The sequence below is a fragment of the Heterodontus francisci genome, chromosome 6, assembly GCF_036365525.1.
Source record: "Heterodontus francisci isolate sHetFra1 chromosome 6, sHetFra1.hap1, whole genome shotgun sequence".
In the NCBI taxonomy this organism is placed as follows: domain Eukaryota; kingdom Metazoa; phylum Chordata; class Chondrichthyes; order Heterodontiformes; family Heterodontidae; genus Heterodontus; species Heterodontus francisci.
In genome coordinates this window covers 65,660,621-65,687,219 of record NC_090376.1, presented here as the reverse complement: position 1 = coordinate 65,687,219, position 26,599 = coordinate 65,660,621, and the positions used below count along the sequence as shown (strand labels likewise).

Here is a 26,599-nt window from a genome sequence, read left to right as displayed (position 1 = left end):
CTATGACTCTGCATTGTTTCCACTTTAAGAAACTCTCTGTTATTTGTAGTAGCTGCTTTGATTGACAGGTGTTTGCTCGTGCTGTGTGTTTATTTTGCTTCCAGCACTTAATCCTGTACTGTTTACACAGCTATTCAATAGGCAGTTCAAAGGGTTTTTTTTTAGAGCTTTTTTATGTTCTTCACACTCGAGTGGTTTAACTGGGTTTTTTACTGTGCCTTCGTGAATGGAATCTCTTATTCATGCACGAGTAGTTTAATGTTTTTTTGAAACTTTGGCTGCATGGATGAAGGCGCTGCAGTGATCTGGGTTTTTTCTAACGGACGCCTCCCGTAATGGCGCCAACCTCGATCAGCTCGGGAAAGGAGTCAGATCTTCACCTTTTTTTCTACACAGAGCTTTTGAAGTTAACAATCTTTTGAAGGACTTCAAAGCTTTTTTTTTTAAAGCAGTATCCCTCGCCCATCGGCACAGTGACTCACCCGATTTACTTGCAGCCTGTCCTTCTGAGATCTGTCTTCTACAGCTTGAGGTAAGTTCTTTTTTCACTGTTTGAGCCAGTACTTTTCTTGAACTTTCTCTCTACTGGCTGTAGGAAAGGTCATTTTCAGAGCTGTTTTAACCAGGGTCCTCAGCCTCAGGCTTTGTCTTCTCACCACCACTGCCACCATATAATGAGTTCTTTTATGTTGTCTGATGTAACATAAATGAGATGCATGGAATCCATTTGTTTGAAGATCTCAAACAGGTTTATTACAGCTAAACTATTATACAGTACAGAGCTAACTATTTACGGAATCTTACTCTGGGTGTTACAGTTGCAGAGTGCCACTGGCATCGTTTCACATGACTGCATCCTGGTACTTAGCATACTAAGATCTTAAAGGGATATTGCTCTTAAAGGCGATCACACAACACCTGCCGCCTGCATGAGAGAGTGCAAATTGCGCTCATGCTCTTGTTTGGTCTTCCCCACAACAGCATTTTGGCTGATAGCGTGGTCCGTGTGGTGTTCAAAAAAAGATCTTGGCTTATTGAAAGGCCAGAAGGAAGTTGCTGAAAACAGTAATGACCAAATGGAGTGCGGAATGTGATCAACTCCTGGGAGTGTTTTGCCAGGTGGACCAACCAATACCATTTTTCGCATTGAGCTTGAAAGAGAACTCCGCTCCCGCAAACCTTGGGTTTAGTTCTTCCAGAGAGTGGATTTTATGTGATATTTGAGTGCCCTGTTCAATCTACGAGGATCTAAACAAACACGGATAGCTCCATCCTTCTTGACACAGGTAATGAAACTACACTATCAGTGTGCTTTTCTATCTTCCTAATGATTCCGTCTGCTTCCATTCTGTCAAGCTCAATCTTGAGTTTGGTCTGTGCATGTTGCACTCGCGGGTAGATCAATTGACAGTGTTGCATCATCACGTAGGTGCAATGTGAGGTCCCCTTCGAAATTGCTAATCCTATCGAAGCAGTCAGGATACTGTGAAGCGAAATCACCGATGGAACTGACCAGTCTTTTTTCCATGATCGGTCTGCTTCCCTGTTGATGGCTAATCCCATGCATTGTAACTAGGGTTAAGTCCCGACATGCCTGTACACCTGCAATTGCTGGTTCGGTAGTCTGAGCGATCTCAAATACTTGGGAGGTCCATGCTGACTGATTGTATCGACAGTTTTGCATGATAGTACCCAAACATGGAATTGCTAACTTATTATAAGCTGTAAGCTGGGTGCTTGTAGTTATCATCATGGCTTGCCACATCTTCGGGTACATATTCTTGAGAATTCACAGAGTGGGTATGTTCGCACTCGCCCTGTCAACTTTTGACCCGTAGCACATGTTTTCCTTCTTTCCTAGGACATATAATTGTATGGATGCAAATGCTTCCAATTTTGTGTTTGAATGTCACTGAATGTATTGATTTCATGTGTGTAAAGTGTGTGCCTCATGTCCTGTGGATCCCTGACCACCATCATCATCATCTCTATGGTCATGCTGGGGAGATGGTGGCATAGTGGTAAATGTTACTGGACTAATAATCCAGAGGCCCAGGCTAATGCCATGGGATCATGGCAGCTGATGGAATTTAAATTAAATTAAGTAATAAATTCAATAAATAAATTCTTAAAAATCTGGAATTGAAAGCTAGTCTCAGTAATGTTGCCATGAAACTATCATCGATTGTCATAAAAACCCTTCTGGTTCACTTATATCCTTTAGGGAAGGAAATCTGCTGTCCTTACCTGGTCTGGCCTACTTGTGACTCCAGACCCACAGCAATGTGGTCGACTCTGAACTGCCTTCTGAAATGGCCTAGCAAACCATTCAGTTCAAGGGCAGTTAGGGATCGGCAACAAATGCTGGCCTTGCCAGTGACAGCGATACCCCCATCCCATGAAAGAATTTTTTTAAAATTCCATTTACTACCCATGGATTTGTCTTCTGTTGTATCCAGCACAGTCCCTGTGCTTATTGGTGTGTTGTACCTTTGTGTTGTCTGCTTGACTCTTCTCGTGATTCTTTGCCCCATCAGGTTTGGCTCACTTGCACTGTCGCTTCCAGTGCCCCTTTGTGCCACATGCTTTGCACACAATATAGAATGCTGGACAGCTCTTTGGCAAATGTAGGAGTCCACATCTCTCACATGTTTTTCCAGACTTAAAACTTTTGGCCAATGTACTACCAATTGTTGGGGTAGAACACAAAGATTGCAAACTTTGTTGTCCTGCAACAATCGCTTCATACCTTCGTCTGTCCTTGACTAGTAAATCAATGGTGTAACCTTTAGGTTTCTTCAAGAGGTCCTTTTACTATTCCTTGATCAGTGTGACAAATTCAGTGATTCACTCTGCGAGTTCTGCTTTTGAGAGGTTGCAGTCACATCCCTTGTCTCAACACCTGCTCACGAAATGATCAATAGATTTGGGTGGTTGCTGACGAAAAGACATGAACTCAAGATGGTGTATACGGAAAGTAAGCTTGATCCTCAGTTGATCTTCCAGTGTAGACCAAATCTTATTGGGATCTTTTTCTTCCTCCTCTATGAGCTCAGCTGGTGCAAACTTTCATTCTCTATGGTGATGCAAATTTTCACAGCTTGCTTGTCTGGCTCAGATACTGCCAAGTTGACGAAGGACAACTCAACTCACTGTTCACACAATTTGAACTTGGATGGAAACTTGATAGTCATCCTTGAAAGATTTCTGACAATATCAGCTTTCTCCACAGTTAAAAGAAACTTCCTTGCTGTTCAGGGAAAAACATTACTGCATCAGCAACTGCTTGCAGTTCCACAAGTTGCCACAGCCCAGTATAACAGTATTGTAAGGCTCAGAGTGCATGGCGCTGTCTCAAGGTTTGCGTGCTTTTTGGTGGCCCCGTCCATGAAGGGTGGTTTTGGCGTGAAGCAACTCAATGACCAAAAAGACAGTAATGGATTATTTTCTTATAGCCCTGGGAGCTTGCATAATTCCTTTGTTCAATCACCCGACCTCAGCACAATCAATGCTATGGCTTGCTCTGTTCCATTGGCCCGACACAGCTACCTGGTCTCTGCCCAAGTAACATTTTGGCGCTATGCCTCTCGATGCAATGTGCAGAGGAACTGCCCTAAATTATGGATTCCCTCTGTAGGTCCAGAATTACCCCAATGTACTCCTCTATGCATGAACTTTCTGAGAACTCGACTCCCTCTATTCGAGTCTGCAATGGTCAAGATTTCACAGCTAAAGTGCAAACAGCCTTACCCTACATGAATGCAGAGCTGCCTACCCAGGCTACCGTGGTGTTGCAAACGATGCAGTCAAAAGTCAGGTCCCTTTGAGTCTTTGAGGATCTTCAGATGTCTGTAAACTGGCACCATGTTGGAGATGGTGGAGTTTAAAATCAAAAAATCTCATTGCTGCCACCATAATATGTTTTCTTCTCCCTGTGTTAGTATTGACTATACACAAGTACCAACCACACAGAAGGGATCGGTTAACACGTGAGTTCTTTATTGATGACTATTCTGCATGTATACAACTAGGAGTAATCTTACATAGGTATGGTCTGGATTAGTACTCTCTACAGACACAGACACAGAGTAGAAGTCACATAATTTCCTTCACAGTGTTGTACATCGAAAACATAGCCACACCTTTTGAAAGAGGGTAGCAAGGGCACAAAATGTACTCTGAGTGGGAGACTTCAATGTCCATCACCAAGATTGGCATGGTAGCATTACTACCTGACTGAGCTGGCCATGCCCTGAAGGACATATCTGCCAGACAGGCAGGGAAGAGGGAAAAACCTACTTGACCTTGTCCTTTGCCAACCTACCTATTGCAGATGCATCTGTCCATGACAATATTGGTAGGAATGACCTCCACTCAGTCCTTGTGGAAACAAAGTCCCATCTTCACACTGAAGGGTACCTTCCAACGTGTTGTGTGGCACTACCACTGTGTTAACTAGGGTAGATTCTAGCAGCTCAAAACTGGGTATCCATGAGGCACTGTGGTCTGTTAGCAGCAGCAGAACTGTATTCAACCACAATCTGTAACCTCATGGCCCAGCATATCCCTCACTCTACCATTACCGTGGATCAACCTTAGTTCAATGAGGAGAGCAGGAAAGCATTCCAGGAGCAGCACCAGGCATGCCTAAAAATGAGGTGTCAGCTTAGTGAAGCTACAACATAGGACTACATGCATGCTAAACATTGGAAGCAGCAAGCGATGGACAGAGCAAAGCGATCCCACAAACAACGGATCATATCAAAGCTCTGCAGTCATGAATGGTGGTGGACAGTTAAACAACAAACTGGAGGAGGGTCCATAAACAACCCCATCCTCAATGATGGAGGAGCAGAACATGTCAGTGTAAAAGACAAGGCTGAAGCATTTGCAACCATCTTCAGCCAGAAGTTCAGGGTGGTAGATTCACCTAGGCCTCATTCTGAGGTCCCCAGCATCACAGCTGCCAGTCTTCAGCCAATTTGATTCACTCCATCTGATATTAAGGAATGAGTGAAGGCAAAGGCAATGGGCCCTGAGAAAATCCCAGCTATAGTACTGAAGACTGGTGCACCAAAGCTAGCTGCAGCCCCTAGCCTGCAACACCGGAATTAACCAAACAATGTGAAAAATTGCCCAGATATGTCCTGTCCACAAAGAGGAAAACAAATCCAATCTGGCCAATACCACCCCATCAGACTACTCTCAATCATCAGCAAAGTGATGGAAGGTGTGATTGACAGTGCTATTAAGTGGCACTTACTCAGCAATAACCTACTCACTGATATGTAGTTTAAGTTGCGCTAGGGCCACTCAGTTCCAGACCTCATTACAGCCTTGGTCCAAACATGGAAAAATGAGCTAACTGAAGTGAGGTGAGCTGAGAGTGACAATCCTTGATATCAAGACAGCATTTGATGGAGTGTGGCATCAAGGAATCCTAGCAAAATTGAAGTCAATGGGAATTAGGTGGAAAGCTCGCCACTGGTTGGAGTCATACCTAGCACAAAGGAAGATGACTGTGGTTGTTGGAGGTCAATCATCTCAGCTCCAGGACACCACTGCAGGAGTTCCTCAGGGTAGTGTCCTAGGCTCGAACATCTTCAGCTGCTTCATCAGTGACCCTCCCTCCATCATAAGGTCAGAAGTGGGGATGTTCACTGATGCTTGCACAGTGTTCAATACCATTCACAACTCCTCAGATACTGAAGCAGCAGATGCAGCAAGACCTGGACAATGTTGAGGCTTGGGGCGATAAGTGACAAGTAACATTTGTGCTACACAAGTGCCAGGCACTTACCATCTCCAACAAGAGAGTATCTAACCATCTCCCCTTGATATTCAATGGCATTACACTCACTGAATTCCCCACCATCAACATCCTGGCAGTTACCGTAGATCAGAACCTTAACTGGACCAATCCTATAAGTACTGTGGCTACAACAGCAGTTGAGAGGCCGGGAATTCTGCAGCAGGTAGCTAATCTCCTGACTCTCCAAAGCCTGTCCACCATCTACAGGGCACAAGTCATGAATGTGATGGAATACTTTCCACTTGCCTGGATGAGTGCAGCTCCAACAACACGCAAGAAGCTCAACACCATCTAGGAAAAGCAGCCCGTTTAATCGACATGCCATTCACTACCTTAAGCATTCAATCCCTCCCACCGCCAATGCACAGCGGCAGCAGTGTGTACCATCTACTAGATGCACTGCAGCAACTCGCCAAGCCTCCTTTGACAGCACCTTCCAAACCCTCAATCTCTACCACCTAGAAGGACAAGGGCAGCAGATGCATGGGAACACCATCCTGACTTGGAACTTCACAGTCGATAGGTCAAATACCTGGATGTACCTATACCGCACGGACTGCAGCACTTCAAGAAGGCTGCTCACCACCACCTTCTCAAGAGACGCTCACATCCCCTGAATGAATAATAAAAAAGAATGTTGTATTGCTAAACCAGCTGAGGAAAAGCTTGATGATGCTATACTAAAACTGTACAGTCCCTGGTCAGACTGCACTTGAATATTGTGTTCACTTTTGGTCACAAGACATGGGAAAGTTTAGAACCATGCATTATAATGGTACAGAGAAGAACTATGAGGCAGATTCCTAGAGTCAAAAGATTGATTTATAAGGAAGGATGGAGAAATTGGGGCACTTTAGCCTTGTAAGGAGATTACTCTGCAGGGCTCTTATACAACTACTAGTACTCGTGGTATTAAGTGATATAGATAGGTACATCCAGAGCATTATTTCAAGGCAAGTCACGCCACTAGAACAAGGACCAGAAACTAAAAGTTACAAAAGGACAATTTAAACCAATATCAGGTGTCATTTTTCACACAAATAATCATCATCTGGAATGGGCTGTGGAGGTGAACATCTTTGATTATGTGAGATACAGTAAGAAGACATAATGATCTGTTTAAACAGAGCAATCAACTGTGGTATAAAACTGTTAGCACTCATATGAACATATGAACTAAGAGCAGGAGTAGGCCATTCGGCCCCTCGCTTCACTGCTGACTGCAAAATCTGGGCCATTATTAAATACAATACTATACTAGTATTTTTGTTTGTTTCTTGACACAGGGTACTTTTATAGGTAAGAAATCCCAGCTCATTCATAGTGTTGTTTTATTGTGCACTTATCATCAGCCAAGTCTGCATTTGTAAATAAGGGTATTTTTGTCTGTACGTAAACTGAAACTGAAAATGAAAGCCACATTTATCCTTGCAGAGTGTGATACTGGCATACTAACTCCGCCACCAGTCCAGCATCTGTAGTATTTTCCTTACTGCAGCCTGCTTGAGTTCAGGGGCACAGTCACAGACAAAATGTAGTAATATCAATGGATTTTCCCCCTGCTGATAGCTAAAAGCAGGACAGGACCCCAACCACATATGACAATTTTCCAAAGGAAAGAATAAATACATTTTTAAAAGAGTTACTTATCACATGGTTGCGGTTGTTGGAGGTCAATCATCTCAGTCCCAGGATATCACTGCAGGAGTTCCTCAGGGTATTGTCCTAGGCTCGAACATCTTCAACTGCTTCATCAATAACCTTCCCTCCATCATAAGGTCAGAGGTGGGGATGCTCACTGATGATTGCACAATGTTCAGCACCATTCGCGACTCCTCAGATACTGAAGCGGCCCATGTCCAGATGCAGCAAGACTTGGATGAGATCCAGGCTTGGGCTGATAAGTGGCAAGTAACATTCGCGCCACACAAGTTCCAGGCAATGACCATCTCAACAAGAGAGAATCTACCCATCTCCCCTTGATGTTCAATGGTATTACAATTGCTAAATCCCCCACTATCAACATTCTGGCAGTTATCATTGATCAGAAACTGAACTGGACCAGCCACATAAATACTGTGGCTACAAGAGCAGGTCCGAGGCTTGAATTCGGCATCAAGTAACTCACCTCCTGACTTCCCAATGCCTGTCCATCATCTACCAGGCACAAGTCAGGAGTGTGATGGAATAGTCTCCACTTGCCTGAATGGGTGCAGGTCCAACAACATTCAAGAAGTTTGACACCATCCAGGACAAAGCTTTATTGGCACCCCATCAACAATCTTAAACATTCACTCCCTTTACCACCAGCGCACAGTGGCAGCAGTGTGTACCATCTTCAAGATGCACTGCAGCAACTCACCAAGGCTCCTTAGACAGCACCTTTCAAAGCCGTGACCTCTACCACCTAGAAGGTCAAGGGCAGCAGATACATGGGAACACCACCACTTGCATGTTCCCCTGCAAGCCACACACCATCCTGACTTGGAACTATATCACTGTTCCTTCACTGTCGCTTTGTCAAAATCCTGGAGCTCCCTTCCTAACAGCACTGTGTGTGTACCTACACCCAAGGACTGCAGCAGTTCAAGAAAGCAGCTCACCATCACCTACTCAAGGGCAATTAGGGATGGGCAATAAATGCTGGCCTCGCCAGCAAAACCCACATCCCATGAACGAATAAAAAATAAAATTACTGCTGTCTGTTCATTATTTTATTTCATTTTTTATTTTTTTATTTAGAGATACAGCACTGAAACAGGCCCTTCGGCCCACCGAGTCTGTGCCGACCATCAACCACCCATTTATACTAATCCTACACTAATCCCATATTCCTACCACATCCCCACCTGTCCCTATATTTCCCTACCACCTACCTATACTAGGGGCACTTTATAATGGCCAATTTACCTATCAACCTGCAAGTCTTTGGCATGTGGGAGGAAACCACCCGGAGGAAATCCACGCAGACACAGGGAGAACTTGCAAACTCCACACAGGCAGTACCCAGAATTGAACCCGGGTCGCTGGAGCTGTGAGGCTGCAGTGCTAACCACTGCGCCACTATGCTGCCCCAATAAGACGAGAATTAGACGAGAATAAACTACAATATTTCAATTGATTAAAACTAGCAGTATTGTGAACATTTGAATTTGTTGCAGTATACAATTTAACAGCAGCCAAACTGCTGCTGTCTGTTTAGGGGATTGTACTCACTGCTGTGATTATATTTTGTAATGCATGTAACACCACAAGTAGGATAATACAGATTTAAGAAGGAATAGTGAAGTTGACAATTCAAAGCCAGTTTATTTATACCAAAATAAGATAATCTAGTTTGCTTACAAATCTCTTCTTATTTAGACCCAGTCTTACATGGCGAGATGTGCAGCACCTGATTGTTCGAACCTGCAAAATCTCCGACCCCTTGAACAAAGATTGGAAGATTAATGGAGCGGGTTACCACATTCACCACAAGTAAGAAACTAATTCATTGAAGTTTTTACTTACAATTGTGTCTTCATTATATAAGGAGTTTCATTATAACGAGATTCAGCTGATTGAGTTGAAGATGAAGATAGAGAGAAAAGTAATTACAGGTAGACCAGAAATACAGATCTAGATCAAAAAATACAGATTAAGGATAGCAAGTTACTCAAGGCAACTTAAAGCAACATAACTTTACGATATTTTTCTCCCTTAATTCAAAATATTCTCTCCCTCTGAAAATGTCTTGGATAAACCTTCTAGTTCCCAATACTACACATATATTCCTGTTGAATTTACCATTAGAGTTTTCAGTTTGTCATGAGAGTGAGACTGTTTTCTGCAACTGAACTGGAATAATTTTGTTTAAAATTGTAATTATCTGTGCACATATGTTTTAGCTTTATGACTAGGAGTGACTAGTTTTCATTGATTTGTTAGGTATGTTTCATTGCCTTTAAGCTAAACAATGGAAAATTACAATTGGAATATTAGAATTTTGTTGCTGTGATTTGCTTTACCCATGCTCACTATAAAAAGGCTCATTGTAGTATCTAAATGCAGAACACCTCCTGGGTATTTCGAACTTTCCAGCACTGAGCCTTTTCATTTATTGTGCAAATAGTGTTTTTTCACTTTGATGAGGAATAAATTGTGGGATGTTCCTGCCTAAAATATAATATCCAGTGTTAAGAGAGAAGCAAAGTTTGAGCATTCTGGGAATTATCTTAAATGTACTTGTTTAGGTTAGTATTATAGAATAATACAGCACAGAAGGAGGCCATTCGGCCTAAAGGCCTGCTCAGGTCAGGGAAAAGAAACCCAACCCGAACCCGACAGAACCACATTGGACCCGAACCCGACCTGTCCCGAGTCCTGGAATGTTCCCTTTACCTACCTTGCGACTCCGAATCTGCAGGAAGCTGCAGCATGAGCGTGATGACATCATACAGACGCTCAATCGCTCACTGTGCAGAATCAGAGTTTCCCTTCTTGACGTCCCGGACTCCCAGCTCAGGTAGGCTTTTCAACTTTTGGCACTTACCTGCAAAGCAAAATGCAATACTTACTTTGTGTGTCCGAACCGGACCGGACCCGACCCGGACCCGACACATGTCATTGGGTCCCGTCGGGTTCGGGTCGGGTAGCTGGCCTTTAATTCGGCCTATCATGTCTGTGTTGGCTTCTTGAAAGAGTTATCAAATTGATTCCACTCACCTGCTCTTTCGTGATGGTCCTGTATATTTTTCCAGTTCAAGTACTTAGCCAATTTCCTTTTGAAAGTTATTATTGAATCTACTTCCATCACCCTTTCAGGCATGCATTCCAGATCACAATAAGATGCTGCGCAGAAAATGCTTCCACAAGTGGCCTTTGGTTATTTTGTCAGTTACTTCAAATCGGTGTCATTTGGTTATCAATCCTTCTGCCACTGGAAACAATTTATCCTTATTTACTCGAATAAAATCCTTCATAATTTTAAGCATATCTATCAAATCTTCCCTGAACATTCTCCTAAGGAGAACTACCACATTTTCTTTGGTCTCTCCACATAATTGAAGTCTTTCATCCCTTCTACCATTCTTGTAAATCTCCTCTGCACTCTCTCTGAGGCCTTGATATCCTTCCTAAAGTGCAAACCCCAGAACTAGCCACAATCCTCCAGCTAGGGCTTATCCAGTGTTTTATAAAGGTTTAGCATAACTTCCTTGCTTTTGTACTCTCTGCCTTTATTTATATAACCAAGGACCCCATATGCCATTTTATTACAGTTTTCCCAACTTGTCCTGCCATCTTCAAAGACTTGTCTATATCTACCCTAAAATCTCTCAGTTGCAGCCCCCTCCCCTTTAAAATTGTACCATTTAGTTTATATTGCCTCTCCTTGTCTGCCCATTTCATCAGTTTGTCGATGTCCCCCTCAAATCTGTTACTATCCTCACTGTTCACTACGATCGAAATTTTATGCCACCCTCCACAGGAGCGGTGTTGTTGGGGGGAGTAAAATTGAGAGAGAAGCTGGGGGTGCCGTTCCTGACACCTTCCTGCCCCCGCTGCAATTTTACAAGGGGCGGCAGCAAGAAATGGCCCATCCACCCCAGGCCAATCAAGGCCCTTAAGTGGCCAATTAACTGCCACTTAAGGGCCTCCTCCCCCTGCCACTGGTATTTTACCAGTCGTGGGCGTGTGGCTCAGGCCCCCAGAAGGCCACCAGATAAAACCTGATGGCCTTCTTGCGGACTGGGGGTGGGGGGGGAGGGGCCCTCCTGGGGTAGTGAAAGGAAAGGTACGCCACAGAGGGCCACCCCCACCCATGAAGCCCCATCCACCCCTACTGAAATAAAGTCCCCACTCATTGCCTCACTTGGGCCCGGGCGATTGTCCCTGGTGAGACCCCAAAAACTTACCTTGTTTCCGGGGCCATCGTCCCTCTTGCTGCTGTGGCTGGGTACAGTTCCAGCAGTGGCCATCACTCCCGGTGATTGACCAGCAGCTCCATTAGGCAGGACTTCTTGCCTCAGAGAGGTGGAAGTCCCACCCGGCGTGGGTCCACAGGCCCGGCAGTTGCGGGCTCACCTTGACTTTTTGGCCGGTGGGCGGGGCCTCCCGCCAAATATAAATTCCAGCTTACATTTCTGAGTTTTGTGTCATTTGCAAATTTTGGCATTATGCCATGAATACCTAAGTCCAGATCATTAAGATATGTCAAAATGAGCAGTGGTCCCAAAACTGATCCCTAGGAGACACCACTGCACATTTGCCTCCAATCTGAAAAACAACTGTTCACCATTACTTTCTGCTTTCTGTCCCTGAGCTATTTTTGTATCCGTGCAGCCACTATCCCTTTAATTCCATGGGTTTCAATTTTGCTACTCAGTCTATTATGTGATACTTTATCAAAATGCCTTTTGACCATCCATATACACAACAATTGTACTACCCTCATCAACCTTATCTGTAAATATTTCTCCACCACTGACGTTAAGTTGACTGGCCTGTAGTTACCAGGTTTATCCCTCTCTCCTTTCTTGAACAGGGGTGTAACATGTGCAATGCTCTAGTCCTCTGGCACCACTCCCATATTTAAGGAGGATTGGAAGAATGTGGTCAGAGGTTCCACGGTTTCCACCCTTACTTCCCTTAGCAACCTAGGATGCATCCCACCCAGACTGGGTGACTTTTCTACCTTGAGCACTACCAACCTTTTTAGGACCTCCTCTTTCCCTATTTTTATCCTATCCAAGTTCTCTACTGTCTCCTTTACTGTGATATTGGCAACATCCTCTTCCTTAGTGAAGATAAATGCAATGTACTCATTTAGTACCTCAGCCATGCTCTCTGCCACTACACAAAGATCTCCTTTTGGTCCTTAATTTGATCCTTAGTACCTTTCCTTTGACTACCCTTTTATTATTGCCGTCGCCAGAATAAAATCTGGCCTAGTATTTTTCATCAATACTGCTACCACCCACTGCCCCCTCCACTTTTTATTGCTTGTCTTTCCAGAATATATTGTAGCGAGGAATATGAAGTGCCCAATCCTCCCTTTGTTCAAGCCACGTCTCCGTTATTGCGACCGTATCATTATTCCATGTAGCTACTTGTGCCTACAATCCACCAACTTTATTTCCCGCCGTGTATGTATGTATACATTCTTTTTTCATTATTTGTTCATGGGATATGGGCATTGCTGGCTATGCCAGCATTTATTGCCCATTCCTAATTGCCCTTAAGAAGGTGGTTCTGAGCTGCCTTCTTGAACCGCTGCAGTCCTTGGGGTGCAGGTACACCCACAGTGCTGTTAGGATGGGAGTTCCAGGATTTTGACCCAGCAACAATGAAGAAATGGAAATATCGTTCCACATCAGGATGGTGTGTGACTTGGAGGGCAACATGCAGGTGATGGTGTTTCCAAGCATCTGCTGCCCTTGTCCTTCTAGGTGGTCGAGGGTTTGGAAGGTTCACTCTAAACCCATCTTGGTCTGCCTCGCATTTCCCCCTTGTCTTATCCCTCCTATTTCTGAACTCAGCATAGACTCTTTGCCTTACTATTCTATTATCCTGTTCTTTATTCTTATGCTGTTTGCCTATCCCAGTCCTCTGTGCACCTTGTATCTCCTCTCTAATGCTTTATCCTGCTGCCCCTCACCCTGCCAAATTAGTTTAAACTCTCCAACACGCCATGAGGACACTGGACCCAGCCCTATTGAAGTGCAACCTATCCATCTTGTACTGGTCCCTCCTGCCCCAGAATTTGTACAATGCTTCAGGAATCTGAAGCCCTCCCTCCTGCACAATATCTCCAGCCACAGATTAACCTGTCTTATCTTATTGCTCCTACTCACTAGCGTTATGCACTGGAAGTTTTCCAGAGATTACTACCATTGTGGTCCTGCTCTTTAAATGCCTACCTAGGTCCTAAAACTGTCTGTGGGACCTCAACCTTTTTCTTACCTATGTCATTGGTTCCAACATGGACCATGATTCTGGCTGTTTCCCTTTCCTCTGCAAAATTTCTGTACCCATTCGAATTATGTTCTTTACCCTGGTATCAGTTAAGCAATACACCATAAATGTGTTAGCTTTGTGATGACATGAGATAGAATCATAACAAAAATAACTTCTACTCAATTCTTTAGCTTTCATTCAAACCTTTCTTTTTTTCCTGAATTTCACTAAATTACATAGAGCTCTTATGTTCTAGTGGTAGATGACTCGATGTACAGAAAATGATTACACAATATGTAGTTGTTTAGTGATGTGGCACATCAAAGAAATGAAACTCACCAGAAATTGTGAGTAAATTCGGACCCGATATTTATACATCTCAACTCAGTAACATTGTTAACAGTATTCTTGATGTGGTATGTGGTATAAGCTGCTGTTTTGTTGCCCTGCTTTCAGAACTTGTAATACAGAATTCCTCATTTTTCAAAGCCTTTAGGGTTAAGGCTTCCTTTGTTGTTTGGAAAATAGCAATTTTGAGTGCAGCACTTGATCATTTCTTCATATGCAGGTTTGATAGGCTGATTGGCATTTTTATCTTCTTACTCATCAATTTCCTATTGTGTTACAGCCTTTCACCAGTCTTGGCGCTGTAACACTTGTAATGGCGGTAGGGAGGTGGGAAGGGTGTAATTACAGTGTGACAACCTTACATAGATAGTTTCCGTAACAAATGTATGAGAATTTATAATAGAAAAGCCGACAGGAAGACTGTGCAGATGTATGATTTTTAACATGTTACAAGTTTTATATGTGGGGACTTGGACTCAATATCTAATATAGTCTTCAGGTGAAACAGAATTAGAGGAAGAAGGATAATTGAACTAGAGCCTAGGGAGGATTGTGATCATTATGGCCAGAGACAGAAGATGAAGCAAGGTGGTTGGGAGGGCAAAGGATGAGTAGGGTTCGTAGGTGTGGGGAAGAGCAAGTCGATCAGTTAGAGACTGAGGCAGGTGGAAGGTAGAGCAAGGTTAGAGCATGTGAGGAGAGAAGGAGGATCAGGGTTAGAGGTCTGGAAGGAGGCAGAAGCACAGGATAACAAGGAGCAGAGAAATGCTAGAAGTCTGGGGTAGGCAAGAGAGAATAAGTTATCAGAGAATGTCTGAGCAATGCTCAGAGGAAGTGACTGCACTGTCGTGACATCTGAGACCAGTATGGTAAGCCCGACCAGAAAGGAAAGGAGAAGAGGGAGAAAGTCTATAAGAACATGGGAAATAGGAGAAGGAGTGGGTCATTTGGCCCCCTCGAGCCTGCTCTGCCAGTCATTAAGATCATTGCTGAAATTTTACATCAATTCCACTTTCAGTGCCCAAAAATCTTTCGATCTCTGTCTTGGATATACTCAACACCTTAGAATCCCCAGCTCTGTTTGATAGAGAATTCCAAAGATTTACAACCCTCTGAGTGAAGAAATTTCTCCACTTCTCAGTCCTAAATGGATGATCCTTTATCCTGAGACTATGGCCCCTAGTTCTAGACCCTCTGGCCAGGGAAAGCAGCCTTTTAGCATCGACCCTGTCAACCCTCTCAGAATTTTATATATTTCAATTAGATCATCTCTCATTCTTTTAAACTTCAGAGAATATAGGCCCATTCTACTCATTCTCTCTTCATAAGACAGCCATCTCATCCCAAGAGGGAGAAAGGTAAAGGGGAGAGAGGGAGAGGTGGAGCAAGGCGTGGTTGGTAGGAGGGAAAGTGGAAAGAAGTCGGGCAACACATGTCACAGGTGAAAACGCAGTGACTTTACTTCAGTAACTGTTGATTGGAAACTTTATATAATATATATATATATATATATATATACCTTTGAAATCTGAGACTCACATGGAGAGAGCTGCACTGGGCTGGGGCCCAATCTCAGCTGCATTCTCGTTTTCTACACCTTCCCCTCCCCAGGACATGCCTGAGGGCCACGACCAGTGAGGGAAACAGCCCAAATTCTCTCTGGAAGCTGTGCTATGAATATGGATTAAATCTAGGATGGATATTCTGATCAGCTATAACAATAAATGGATGCAATAATCAGAAAAGGAGGTGAAGATTCATGACACCAAATTTTGCACTTTGTCCATGCTAGCTATTAACAATTTTTAACGGGGTTGGAAGCACCCAATAAATTGTTGTTCGATCCATACAAATAAATACTTAATATCATTGTATTATGCACACAGTTTCCAACAGTCATGCTGGCATAACTCTGTTTACTGTAACCCCAACAACCCCGCACCCCACAAGCATAAAGCATACATTGAGGATTGTTGGGCCTGTGCTATTTACGGAGATAGAGTTTAAGCGCTATACAAAAGGATTTGTAAAATTACTTGAGGCTATTTTTGCACCAGTTTTTATTTTTCTGTTGTTGCCATTAGGATGGCCACTAGCCTTTTGTGCAGTTAGTTAGGCACTGCTATTTTTGACCTGCAGCTCCAACAGTTGTGTGATAGGTTTCCCAATAAAGAACTTCCCATAATGGGGCTTTTTGGAGGTAATAGCAGGCTGCACGGAAGGAGCTGAGCATCCACTCACTGGCACTTACTGTTCTGATTTTGTGTTTTCCTATTTTCTTAGATTCAACATCTCAGACTATTCTTATAAGTGAGTCCCATGCCATATGATGCAAAATGGTCCTTTATCTGCCTAATATCTAAGTAATTTATAGTGAGTTTAAGGATTGAACAGAAGAGCCAGTTTTCTTTATTTCAGCTGCTGGTTATATCCTGTATCCTCTATTTATTTATTTATTTAGAGATACAGCACTGAAACAGGCCCTTCGGCCCACCGAGTCTGTGCCGACCATCAACCACCCATTTATACTAATCCTACACTAATTCCATATTCCTACCACATCCCCACCTGTCCCTATATTTCCCTACCACCTACCTATACTAGGGGCAATTTATAATGGCCAATTTACCTATCAACCTGCAAGTCTTTGGCATGTGGGAGGAAACCGGAGCACCCGGAGGAAACCCACGCAGACACAGGGAGAACTTGCAAACTCCACACAGGCAGTACCCAGAATCGAACCCGGGTCGCTGGAGCTGTGAGGCTGCGGTGCTAACCACTGCGCCACTGTGCCGCCCTTCTCAACTTTGCAAAGCACAAGAATAAACATTTCAGTGCATTATGGCTAAGGCTGCCAAATAAACTTATTAAACGACAAATAGATAAATGAACAGAAACAATGACACAAAAGCAAACTACTGCAGATGTTGGAAATCTGAAATAAAAACAGAAAATGCTGGAAACACTCAGCAAGTTTGGCAGCATCTGTGGAGAGAGAGACAGTGTTAATGTTTCAGGTCTGTGACCCTTCATCAGAACTGGGAAAAGTTAGAAATTTAAAAGATTTTGAGCAAGTGAAAGGGGGGAGAGTGGAAAGAAGAAGAACAGAGAAGGTATGTGATAGGGTGGAGGGCAGGAGAGGTTAAATAACAGAAGGTTTCATTGTGCAAGACCAAAGAAAGTTGTAATAGGACAAATAAAGCAACAAAAAATGTGTCCAGAGCAAGTGTGAGTGGCAGGATCCTGAAGAGCTGCTGTCCGAAAGCAAAGTAAAGGAAATCAGAGAAATGAGAGAAGAAAACAAACCAGCAAAGAAAATGGGGGCAGAGGTTACAATCTAAAATTGTTGAACTTAATGTTAAATCTGGAAGGCTGTAAAATGCCCAGTTGAAAGATGAGGTGCTGTTCCTCAAGCTTTAGTTGAGCTTCATTGGAAGACTGCATAAGACCAAAGACAGGAAGGTCAGAATGGGAGCAAGGTGGAGAATTAAAATAGCAGGTGCCTGGAAGCTCAGGGTCACGCTTGTGGACTGAACGGAGGTGTTCCGCAAAGCAGTCACCCAGTCTGTGTTTGGTGTCCTCAGTGTAGAGCAGCCAACATTATGAGCAGCAAATATAGTATGCTGGATTGAACGAAGTACAAGTCAATCACTGTTTAAGCTGGAATGAGTGTTGGGGCCTTGGATGGTGAGAAGGGAGGAAGTAAGAGGGCAGATGTTGCATCTCCTGTGCTTGTATGGAAAGGTGCCATAGGAAAGAGAGGGGATGTTGGGGCTCACTGAGGAGTAGACCAGGGTATCGTGGCAGGAACTGTCCCTTCAGAATGCTAAAAGGGGAGGCAAGGGGAAGGATGTTTGGTGATGGCATCGCTCTGAAGGTGGTGGAATTAGAGGAGGATGATCGGTTGAATATGGAGGGTGGTGGATGGAAGGTGAGGACAAGGGGAACGCTATCGTGGTTCTGGGAAGGAGGGGATGGGGTGAGAGCACAGGTACATGAAATAGAATGGACACAGTCCAGGATCCCATCAAACATGGTCGGGGGAACCATCGGTTGAGGAAAAAGGAGGAGCTAGCAGAAGCGCTTGTCTGGAAGGTTGCATTATCGGAACAGATGCGACGGAGATGGAGAAACTGGAAGAATGGAATAGAGTCCTTACAGGAATGGGGATTTGAGGAAGTGTAGTCAAGGTAGCTGTGGGAGTCAATGGGCTTATAGTGAATATTGGTTGATAGGCTATCGCCAGAAATAGAAACAGAGAAGTCAAGGAATGGAAGGGAAAAGTTGGAGATGGACCATGTGAAGGCAAGAGAAGGGTGGAAATTGGAAGCAGAGTCGATGAAAAGTTCCAGTTCAGGCCAAGAGCAACTTCAGCAATACAGCCATCAATGTACTGGAAAAAGAGGTGAGGGAGGGGACCTGAGTAGAAATGAAACAAAGAATGTTCCATATATCCCACAGAATGGCAGACATAGCTAGAACCCATGTGCGTACTGTCATGCAGGCCCCCACCTGCCAAGAATGAGACATATTAATTTTGTCATATGAACATTGATTTTAAACTTGCTAGGAAGAAGACAAGGCCTGTTACAAGGGCTGCCAGACACTTAGCTGAAAAACATTTGCATACTAACAGACAGTGTTTGTGGCGACACAAGGACCATTCCTTGACACATTCAACCCACAATGGATTTTGATCACCATACATTAAAGGTGCAAGGAAGAGCATTCCAGAGACTGCCATGGTGATACAATCCACAAAAGCTAGGACTGGTTAAACCAGCAGGTCACATGAATAATTGGCTAGTCCCGGGTTTTTTGAACTAGCCGCAGAGTTTTTGAACTTAGAAAGAACTTTTGCTCCTGGATTGAGAGGACCTCTCCTCTCTGCTCCCATCTCATTCTCACATGCCTCTGGACCCACTGAGGACACATGAACTTCAAGAGAGAAAAGTCTCCTACGTCAAACAAGGTTTAAGATGAATACTGGGTCCCAACAAAAAGCAAGACCTACCTACAATCAAGGACTTTACAGCGAGCTCGAAGAACAGTAACCAAAACCATCTTCAGATATTGCCTCAAACATTTCCACTTTATTTCTTCTGCTCTTTTCTATCTCTATCTGCATGTGTGTATCGCGTGTGCATGCCAGCTTGGGTGCGTTGCATATCCATAGGTGTTAACCGAATTAGAATTTAAGTTTAATAAAGTTCAACCCTTTTTCTTTAAATCTAAGAAAACCTGTTTGGCTAGTTCCTTTGCCTTATAATTGGAAGTTAGTGAACAAGGATTCACTAAGGGGGAGCTAAATAAAAGGTGTGTTTAAAATTAAACCCTGTTACGGTAACTCCAGATGAAGGCTGAGAGGGAACCCTAGACGCCTTTCTCACCTGGTCGTAACAGCACCCATAGCAGCACCTTTTATTTGGAGGAAGTGAGTGGAGTTAAAGGAGAGCTCATTCAATATGAGAATAAGTTTAGTCGGTGGAGGAGGTGGTGAGGGATGAGGACTGGTTGGGCCTCCATTCTAGAACGAAGTGGAGAAGTCTCAAACCGTCGTAGTAGGGGATGGAGGTGTAGAGGGATTGATCGTCCATAGTGAATACGAGATGATTAAGGTCAGCTAACTGTTAAAGTGGAGGGCATCAGAGGAGTCAAAGATGTAGGTGGGAAGAGACTGGACAAGGGGAGAAAAATTAGTCGAGATAGGAAGAAATCAGTTCAGTGGGGCAGGAACATGCTGAAACAATGGGTCTACCAGGGCAGTCCTGTTTGTGGACCTTGAGAAGGAGGTAGAAGTGTTCACGGTTGGGATCTATGAGGTTGGAAGCTGTGGAGGGAAGATCCCCAGAAAGATGAGGTCAGTGACAGTCCTGGAAACAATAGCTTGATGTTTGGTGGTGGGGTCATGGTTCAGGGAAGGTAGCAGGAAGTGTCAGGGAGTTGGCATTCAGCCTCTGCTAGCCAGGCAACAACATCACCATCCTTGTCAGCAGGTTTGATGACAATGTTAGGGGTGGACCTGAGAGAATGGAGTGCTACAAGTTCAAAGGAAACATAAGAAGTAGGAGCAGGAGTAGATCGTATGGCCTCTTAAGCCTGCTCTGCCATTCATTATGCTCATGGCTGATCATCTACCTCAACTCCACTTTCCTGCCCACTCCCCATATCCCTTGATTCCCTAAGACACCAAAACTCTGTTTATCTCAGCCTTAAATATACTCAACAGTGGAGCATCCACAAGTGTCTGGGGCAGAGGATTCCAAACATTCACAGGGAGAAAAGTTAGAGTGAGTGAGGGAGCAGAGAAATTGAGACAGCCGCTGTGACACCAGCAGTTCTCAATGAAAAGATCTAGAGAAGATAAGAGGCTACAGGGAGGGGACCAGGTGGAGGGAGACTATTGGAGATGGGGAAAAGGGTCTGTTGTGCGGGGGGAAGGCAGCTCACCAGAAGTGGGCATGGAGGTGAAGGCAACAACGACACTTTGTAGGTATATGCTTACCTATCTCATCTCTGCAATGTAAACTGAACTGAACACACAGTCGCTTTATCTCCCCATGGCAATTTGTTGCTGATTATCTGTAGATTCTCTCTGGTCTATCTATCTTTCTCTATTCCCCTCAAATGGACTATTCAGTTGGGAGTAGACATGTTGAGAAATACTTTACAACAAGTGACTGGAACAAAAACAATTCAAATATAAAACCCACAAGTTATCTTGGCTCAGTGATAGCACTCTTGCCTCCTACTTCCACCTTCATAGTATTGTCCAACTGTACCAATGCCAGAGCTTATTTGCTGCTGAATTCCTCATCCATGTTTTTGTTACCTCCACACTTGACTATTTTAATGCTCTCCTGGCCAGCCTCCAACCTGTCAACATCCAAAAATTTGAGCTCATTCAAAACTCTGCTGCCTGTATCCTAATTCATACCAAGTCCTGCTCATCCATCTCCTCTGCTCACTGATTGGCATTGGCTCTCAGTCCACCAGCACCTCAAATTTAAAATTCTGATCCTTTTGTTCAAATCCCTCTATGGCCTTTTTCGTTAGCATGGTAAGGAGCACAACTCACCACAAAATGTGTGAATGAATAGCCACCAGCCTCATAATATTTTCTGTGATGAGGCTTGTCAAAGCAAGATACACTGGCTGAAAAAAAGCTATACCTACCTGTGAATCTGCTGTCGGTGCTTATCCTATTTGATTTTGAATGCAATACACATTTTGATCTGTTCACAGTCGTGTTACATCTGAGCAAAGTAGCTTAAGAGTTTTGAAGGGGGACTTGATTTAATATTACATCACCTGAGTGGAAAAAGGATTATGCTCCCTATTATGGAAATTTCAACACAATTTAATTCAGAGAAGAGTGATGATTATGACAGTGCTGAAACAGCATATAATAATCATTTTATGATCAAGAAAAATGCTATCTTCTTTAGGCTCAACAGTATGTAGAGAGACAGTGGATGAGTTTTGTACAGGACTAAGGGAAAAAGCAGTAAAGTCAAAGTTCCATAAAGTAGATCATGAAATTCAGAGCTCATGATTTAAAGAAATCCCATTGACAAGCACTAGAGAAAGACTAAAGCCGAGATGAAGTGCTGGAACCAGTACAATCAATTAAACTATCAGAGTGAAAGGTGTAGGGAAGGAACCAAAGATCACTGTCAAGAACTAAATATTAAGCAACAGAAACCATTTTTTGCAGGTTTCCGCCCACAGTTAGCCTGATTGACAGGCTGGATGTCTGTCTGGCAAGAACTCCTGTAGCAAAAGGCTGCAGCCAATCTAGACTAGGAGCAGTAGGAGGTTGGAGAGATTGTGGGGGAATGGGAGGTGCTGGTCAGGGATGTGTGATTACGGGGGCAGGGATCTGATTCTGGCAGGGAGCAGTTGGTGGTCAGGGTGGGGGTGGGGAGTCCGATCGCTGGTTGAGTGGGGAGCAGACAGATCATGGGAGGAATTTATTAGGTAGCTTGTTGGGCCTAGAGGGAGAACTCCTGCTCCTCCTAGCCCACAAGCAGTGCTGTAAATGCATTTACTTCATGAATTCTGCCCTTCTCGCCTCATTGCACCTGCTGGATTTCTGAAGGCTGGAGAAACCCGGCCGCCTGTAGTTACAAATAGAATCAGAGTCAAATGATAGCATGCAGCCTTATTATAATATTTAAATGACCCACCTGCCTCCTGCAAGCAGATTCGTCACCAGCCCCATGTCTCACCTCCATTAAAACTGGAAGTGGGCAGGTTCGAGGTGGGTTGGCTTCTGGTTTCAGAGGCAGGATTTTGCGTTTTGGGCCAGGACCCCGACGACGGGGTCAAATGGGGGTCCCAAGACTGCACTGTGTTGGGAGCATTTATCTGGCAGTGACTTTCGCTGAATTGGACAATTAGAAGCCAGAGGGTGCATTCGCTGCCCAATTAAGGATGATGGGCTCTCAAAGCTGAAGGGCCAATAGGGGGCCCTCCAGCACAGAAGGAGCTACAGTCTGCCATTGCAGGTAAGGGAGAGAGAGGGCACCTCAATCTTGAGGTGCCGTCTCAGCAATTTCGAAAAATCTCAAACAAAAAGTTGCCAGAGCTACTGGGCCACTTTTGTGGAGGAACCCCTCAAAGGGCGGACTGTGGCTACAGCTACAGCTGTGGCCAGGTAGGCAGGGAGGGCTTCAAAGTCTTCCTGGCCTGTTCTCAATGCCATGGGGAGCCCGCAGGTGGACTGGAAATTACATTTGGCCTCTGATAAATGGCCTTAATTGGCTTGTGGGTGGGTAGCCCTTCTGCCCCTGATCCCGCCTGAGGAAAAACAGCTCGGAGGCGGGATGGTGCTGGCAAACCGGCACACCAGCCAACGGTATGAAACTACGTGCCCACCCGCCTCCATTCTTGCCCCTATATCAGGCAAAAATTCTGCCGCAGATTTCTGGCATTTAAACCTCCCACCCAAACCCATCCCACCCCTTCTGAGGGTTACAGTTTCGCTCTTAGTGCCCTGAAGAAACATCAGCCATGTGGGTACAGGTACAAAACAGTTGCCATGAGCCTTTCAGCTGCGAGAGCAGAACTGGGCTTTCCTCCCTCCCCATCAACCAGAGAGGCAAGCAGGCTATATCCCCAGCTTATACACACTACTGAGTCAGCGGCGCTTGAGATGGCTTGACCATGTGAGCCGCATGGAAGATGGCAGGATCCCCAAAGACACATTGTACAGCGAGCTCGCCACTGGTATCAGACCCACCGGCCGTCCATGTCTCCGCTTGAAAGACGTCTGCCAACGCGACATGAAATCCTGTGACATTGATCACAAGTCGTGGGAGTCAGTTGCCAGCGTTCGCCAGAGCTGGCGGGCAGTCATAAAGACGGGACTAAAGTGTGGCGAGTCGAAGAGACTTAGCAGTTGGCAGGAAAAAAGACACAGGCGCAAGGGGAGAGCCAACTGTGTAACAGCCCCGACAAACAAATTTCTCTGCAGCACCTGTGGAAGAGCCTGTCACTCTAGAATTGGCCTTTATAGCCACTCCAGGCGCTGCTTCACAAACCACTGACCACCTCCAGGCGCTTATCCATTGTCTCTCGAGATAAGGAGGCCAAAGAAGAAGAAGAAGAAGTAATAGCATCTGGACCCCATCATGAGTAGTTGATGGTGCATTGAAAAAATGAGGCACGATCTGGACAGTATACAGTAGGAGATTGAAGAACAGTTCTAGTTTACTTCCAACTGTACATCTCCTGATGTGGATCATCCAATAGCGAATATTTCTCTCCATTTCTAGTGTGGGTTTTTGAAATAGCAATGTAAACACATGAACTTAATAACAGTGCTTGGGGGAGGGGCTTGGTGTATACACTGACTTTGTCACAGGACTGTCGACAAAGGAGGGAACATAGAAACATAGAAAATAGGAGCAGGAGTAGGCTATTCGGCCCTTCGAGCCTGCTCTGCCATTCATTATGATCATGGCTGATCATCCAACTCAGTAACCTGTTCCTGTTTTCCCCCATATCCTTTGATCCCTTTCGCCCCAAGAGCTATATATAACTCCTTCTTGAAAACATACAATGTTTTGGCCTCAACTGCTTTCTGTGGTAGCAAATTCCACAGGCTCACCGCTCTGTGGGTGAAGAAATTTCTCCTCCTCTCAGTCCTGAAAGGTTTACCCCATATCCCTTAGACTATGACCCCTGGTTCTGGACTCCCCCACCATCGGAAACATCCGTCCTGCATCTACCCTGTCAAGTCTTGTTAGAATTTTATAGGTTTCTATGAGATTCCCCCCTCACTCTTCTGAACTCCAGTGAATATAATCCTAACCGACTCATTCTCTCCTCATACGTTAGTCCCACCATCCCATGTATCAGTCTGGTAAAGCTTTGCTGCACTCCCTCTATAGCAAGAACATCCTTCCTCAGATAAGGAGAGCAAAACTGCACACAATATTCCAGGTGTGGCCTCACCAAGGCCCTGTATAATTGCAGCAAGACATCCCTGCTCCTGTACTCGAATCCTCTCGCTATGAAGGCCAACATACCATTTGCCTTTTTTACTGTCTGTTGGACCCGCATGCTTACCTTTGCGATTGGTGTACAAGAACACCCAGGTCTCACTGCATATTCCCCTCTCTCAGTTTATAGCCGTTCAGATAATAATCTGCCTTCCTGTTTTTGCTACCAAAGTGGATAATCTCACATTTATCCACATTATACTGCATCTACCATGCATTAGCCCACTCACTCAACTTGTCTAAATCACCCTGAGGCCTCTCTGCATCCGCCTCACAACTCACCCTCTCACCCAGTTTTGTGTCATCCGCAAATTTGGAGATATTACATTTAGTTCCCTCATCTAAATCATTAATATATGTTGTGAATAGCTGGGGTCCTAGCACCGATCCCTGCAGTACCCCACTAGCCACTGCCTGCCATTTGGAAAAAGACCCATTTATCCCGGCTCTTTGTTTCCTGTCTGCCAACCAATTTTCTATCCATCGCAATACACTACCCCCAATCCCATGCGCTTTAATTTTACACGCTAATCTCTTATGTGGGACTTTGTCAAAAGCCTTCTGAAAGTCCAAATAAACCACATCCACTGGCTCCCCCTCATCAACTCTACTCGTTACATCCTCGAAGAATTCTCGTAGATTTGTCAAGTATTATTTCCCTTTCGTAATCCATGCTGACTCTGCCCGATTCTACCACTGTTCTCCAAGTGCTCTGCTATAAAATCTATGATAATAGACTCTAGAATTTTCCCCACTACCGATGTCAGGCTGACTGGTCTATAATTCCCTGCTTTCTCTCTACCTCCCTTCTTAAATAGTGGGGTTACATTAGCTACCCTCCAATCTGTAGGAACTGTTCCAAAGTCTATAGAATCTTGAAAGATGAGCACCAATGCATTCACTATTTCTAGGGCCACTTCCTTAAGTACTCTGGGATGCAAACCATCAGGCCCTGGGGATTTATCAGCCCCTTCAATCCCATCAATTTTCCCAACACCATTTCTTTACTAATACTGATTTCCTTCAATTCCTCTGTCTCACTAAGCCCTGTGTTCCCCAACATTTCTGGTATGATATTTGTGTCCTCCTTTGTGAAGACAGAACCAAAGTATGCATTTAGTTGGTCAGCCATTTCTGTGTTCCCCATAATAAATTCCCCTGTTTCTGACTGTAAGGGACCTACATTTGTCTTCACCAATCTTTTTCTCTTCACATACCTATAGAAACTTTTACATTCAGTTTTTATGTTACCCGCAAGCTTGCTCTCGTACTCTATTTTCCCCTTCTTAATCAATGCCTTGGTCCTCCTTTGCTCAATTCTAAACTGCTCCCGATCCTCAGGTCTGTTGTGTTTCTGGCAAATTTATATGCCTCCACCTCGGATCTAATGCTATCTCTAATTTCCCTTGTAAGGCATGGTTTGGCTACCTTTCCCGTTTTACTTTTGCGCCAGACAGGGATAAACAGTTGTTGCAGTTCATCCATGCGCTCTTTGAATGTTTGCCATTGCCTATCCACCGACATCCCTTTAAGTAACGTTTCCCAATCTGTCATAGCCAACTCGTGCCTCATACCTTCCTTTACTAAGATTCAGGACCTTGGTCTCAGAATCAACTACATCACTCCCCATCTTGATGAAGAATTCTATCATATTATGGTTGCTCATCCCCAAGGGGTCTCGCACCACTAGATTGTCAATTATTCCTCTCTCATTACACAATACCCAGTCTAGGATGGCCTGTTCTCCAGTTGGTTCAACGTATTGGTCCAGAAAACCATCCCATATACACTCCATGAATTCCTCCTCTACGGTATTGTGACTAATTTGATTTGCCCAATCTATCTGCAGATCAAATTCACCCATAATTACAGATGTTCCTTTATCGCATGCATCCCTAATTTCATGTACGGATAAGGAAGTCAAGGCAGGTAGGAGAAAAGCCACTCTTTGGGGGTTTCAAGACATCTAAAGCAGGGCTAGAGCAGTTGAGAAAAG

The 26,599-nt window shown here is 44.3% G+C and overlaps 1 protein-coding gene across 3 annotated transcripts in view; it reads left to right on the top strand.

Moving 5' to 3' along the window:
* LOC137371359 (PC3-like endoprotease variant B) overlaps positions 1 to 26,599 on the top strand; it is a 906,432-nt gene that overhangs the window by 594,242 nt on the left and 285,591 nt on the right. For all 3 annotated transcript variants that reach the window (XM_068033824.1, XM_068033825.1, XM_068033826.1), the window contains one exon: positions 9,176 to 9,289. In XM_068033824.1, the coding sequence (XP_067889925.1) occupies positions 9,176 to 9,289 (114 nt within the window). The remainder of the gene's footprint in view (positions 1 to 9,175; positions 9,290 to 26,599) is intronic.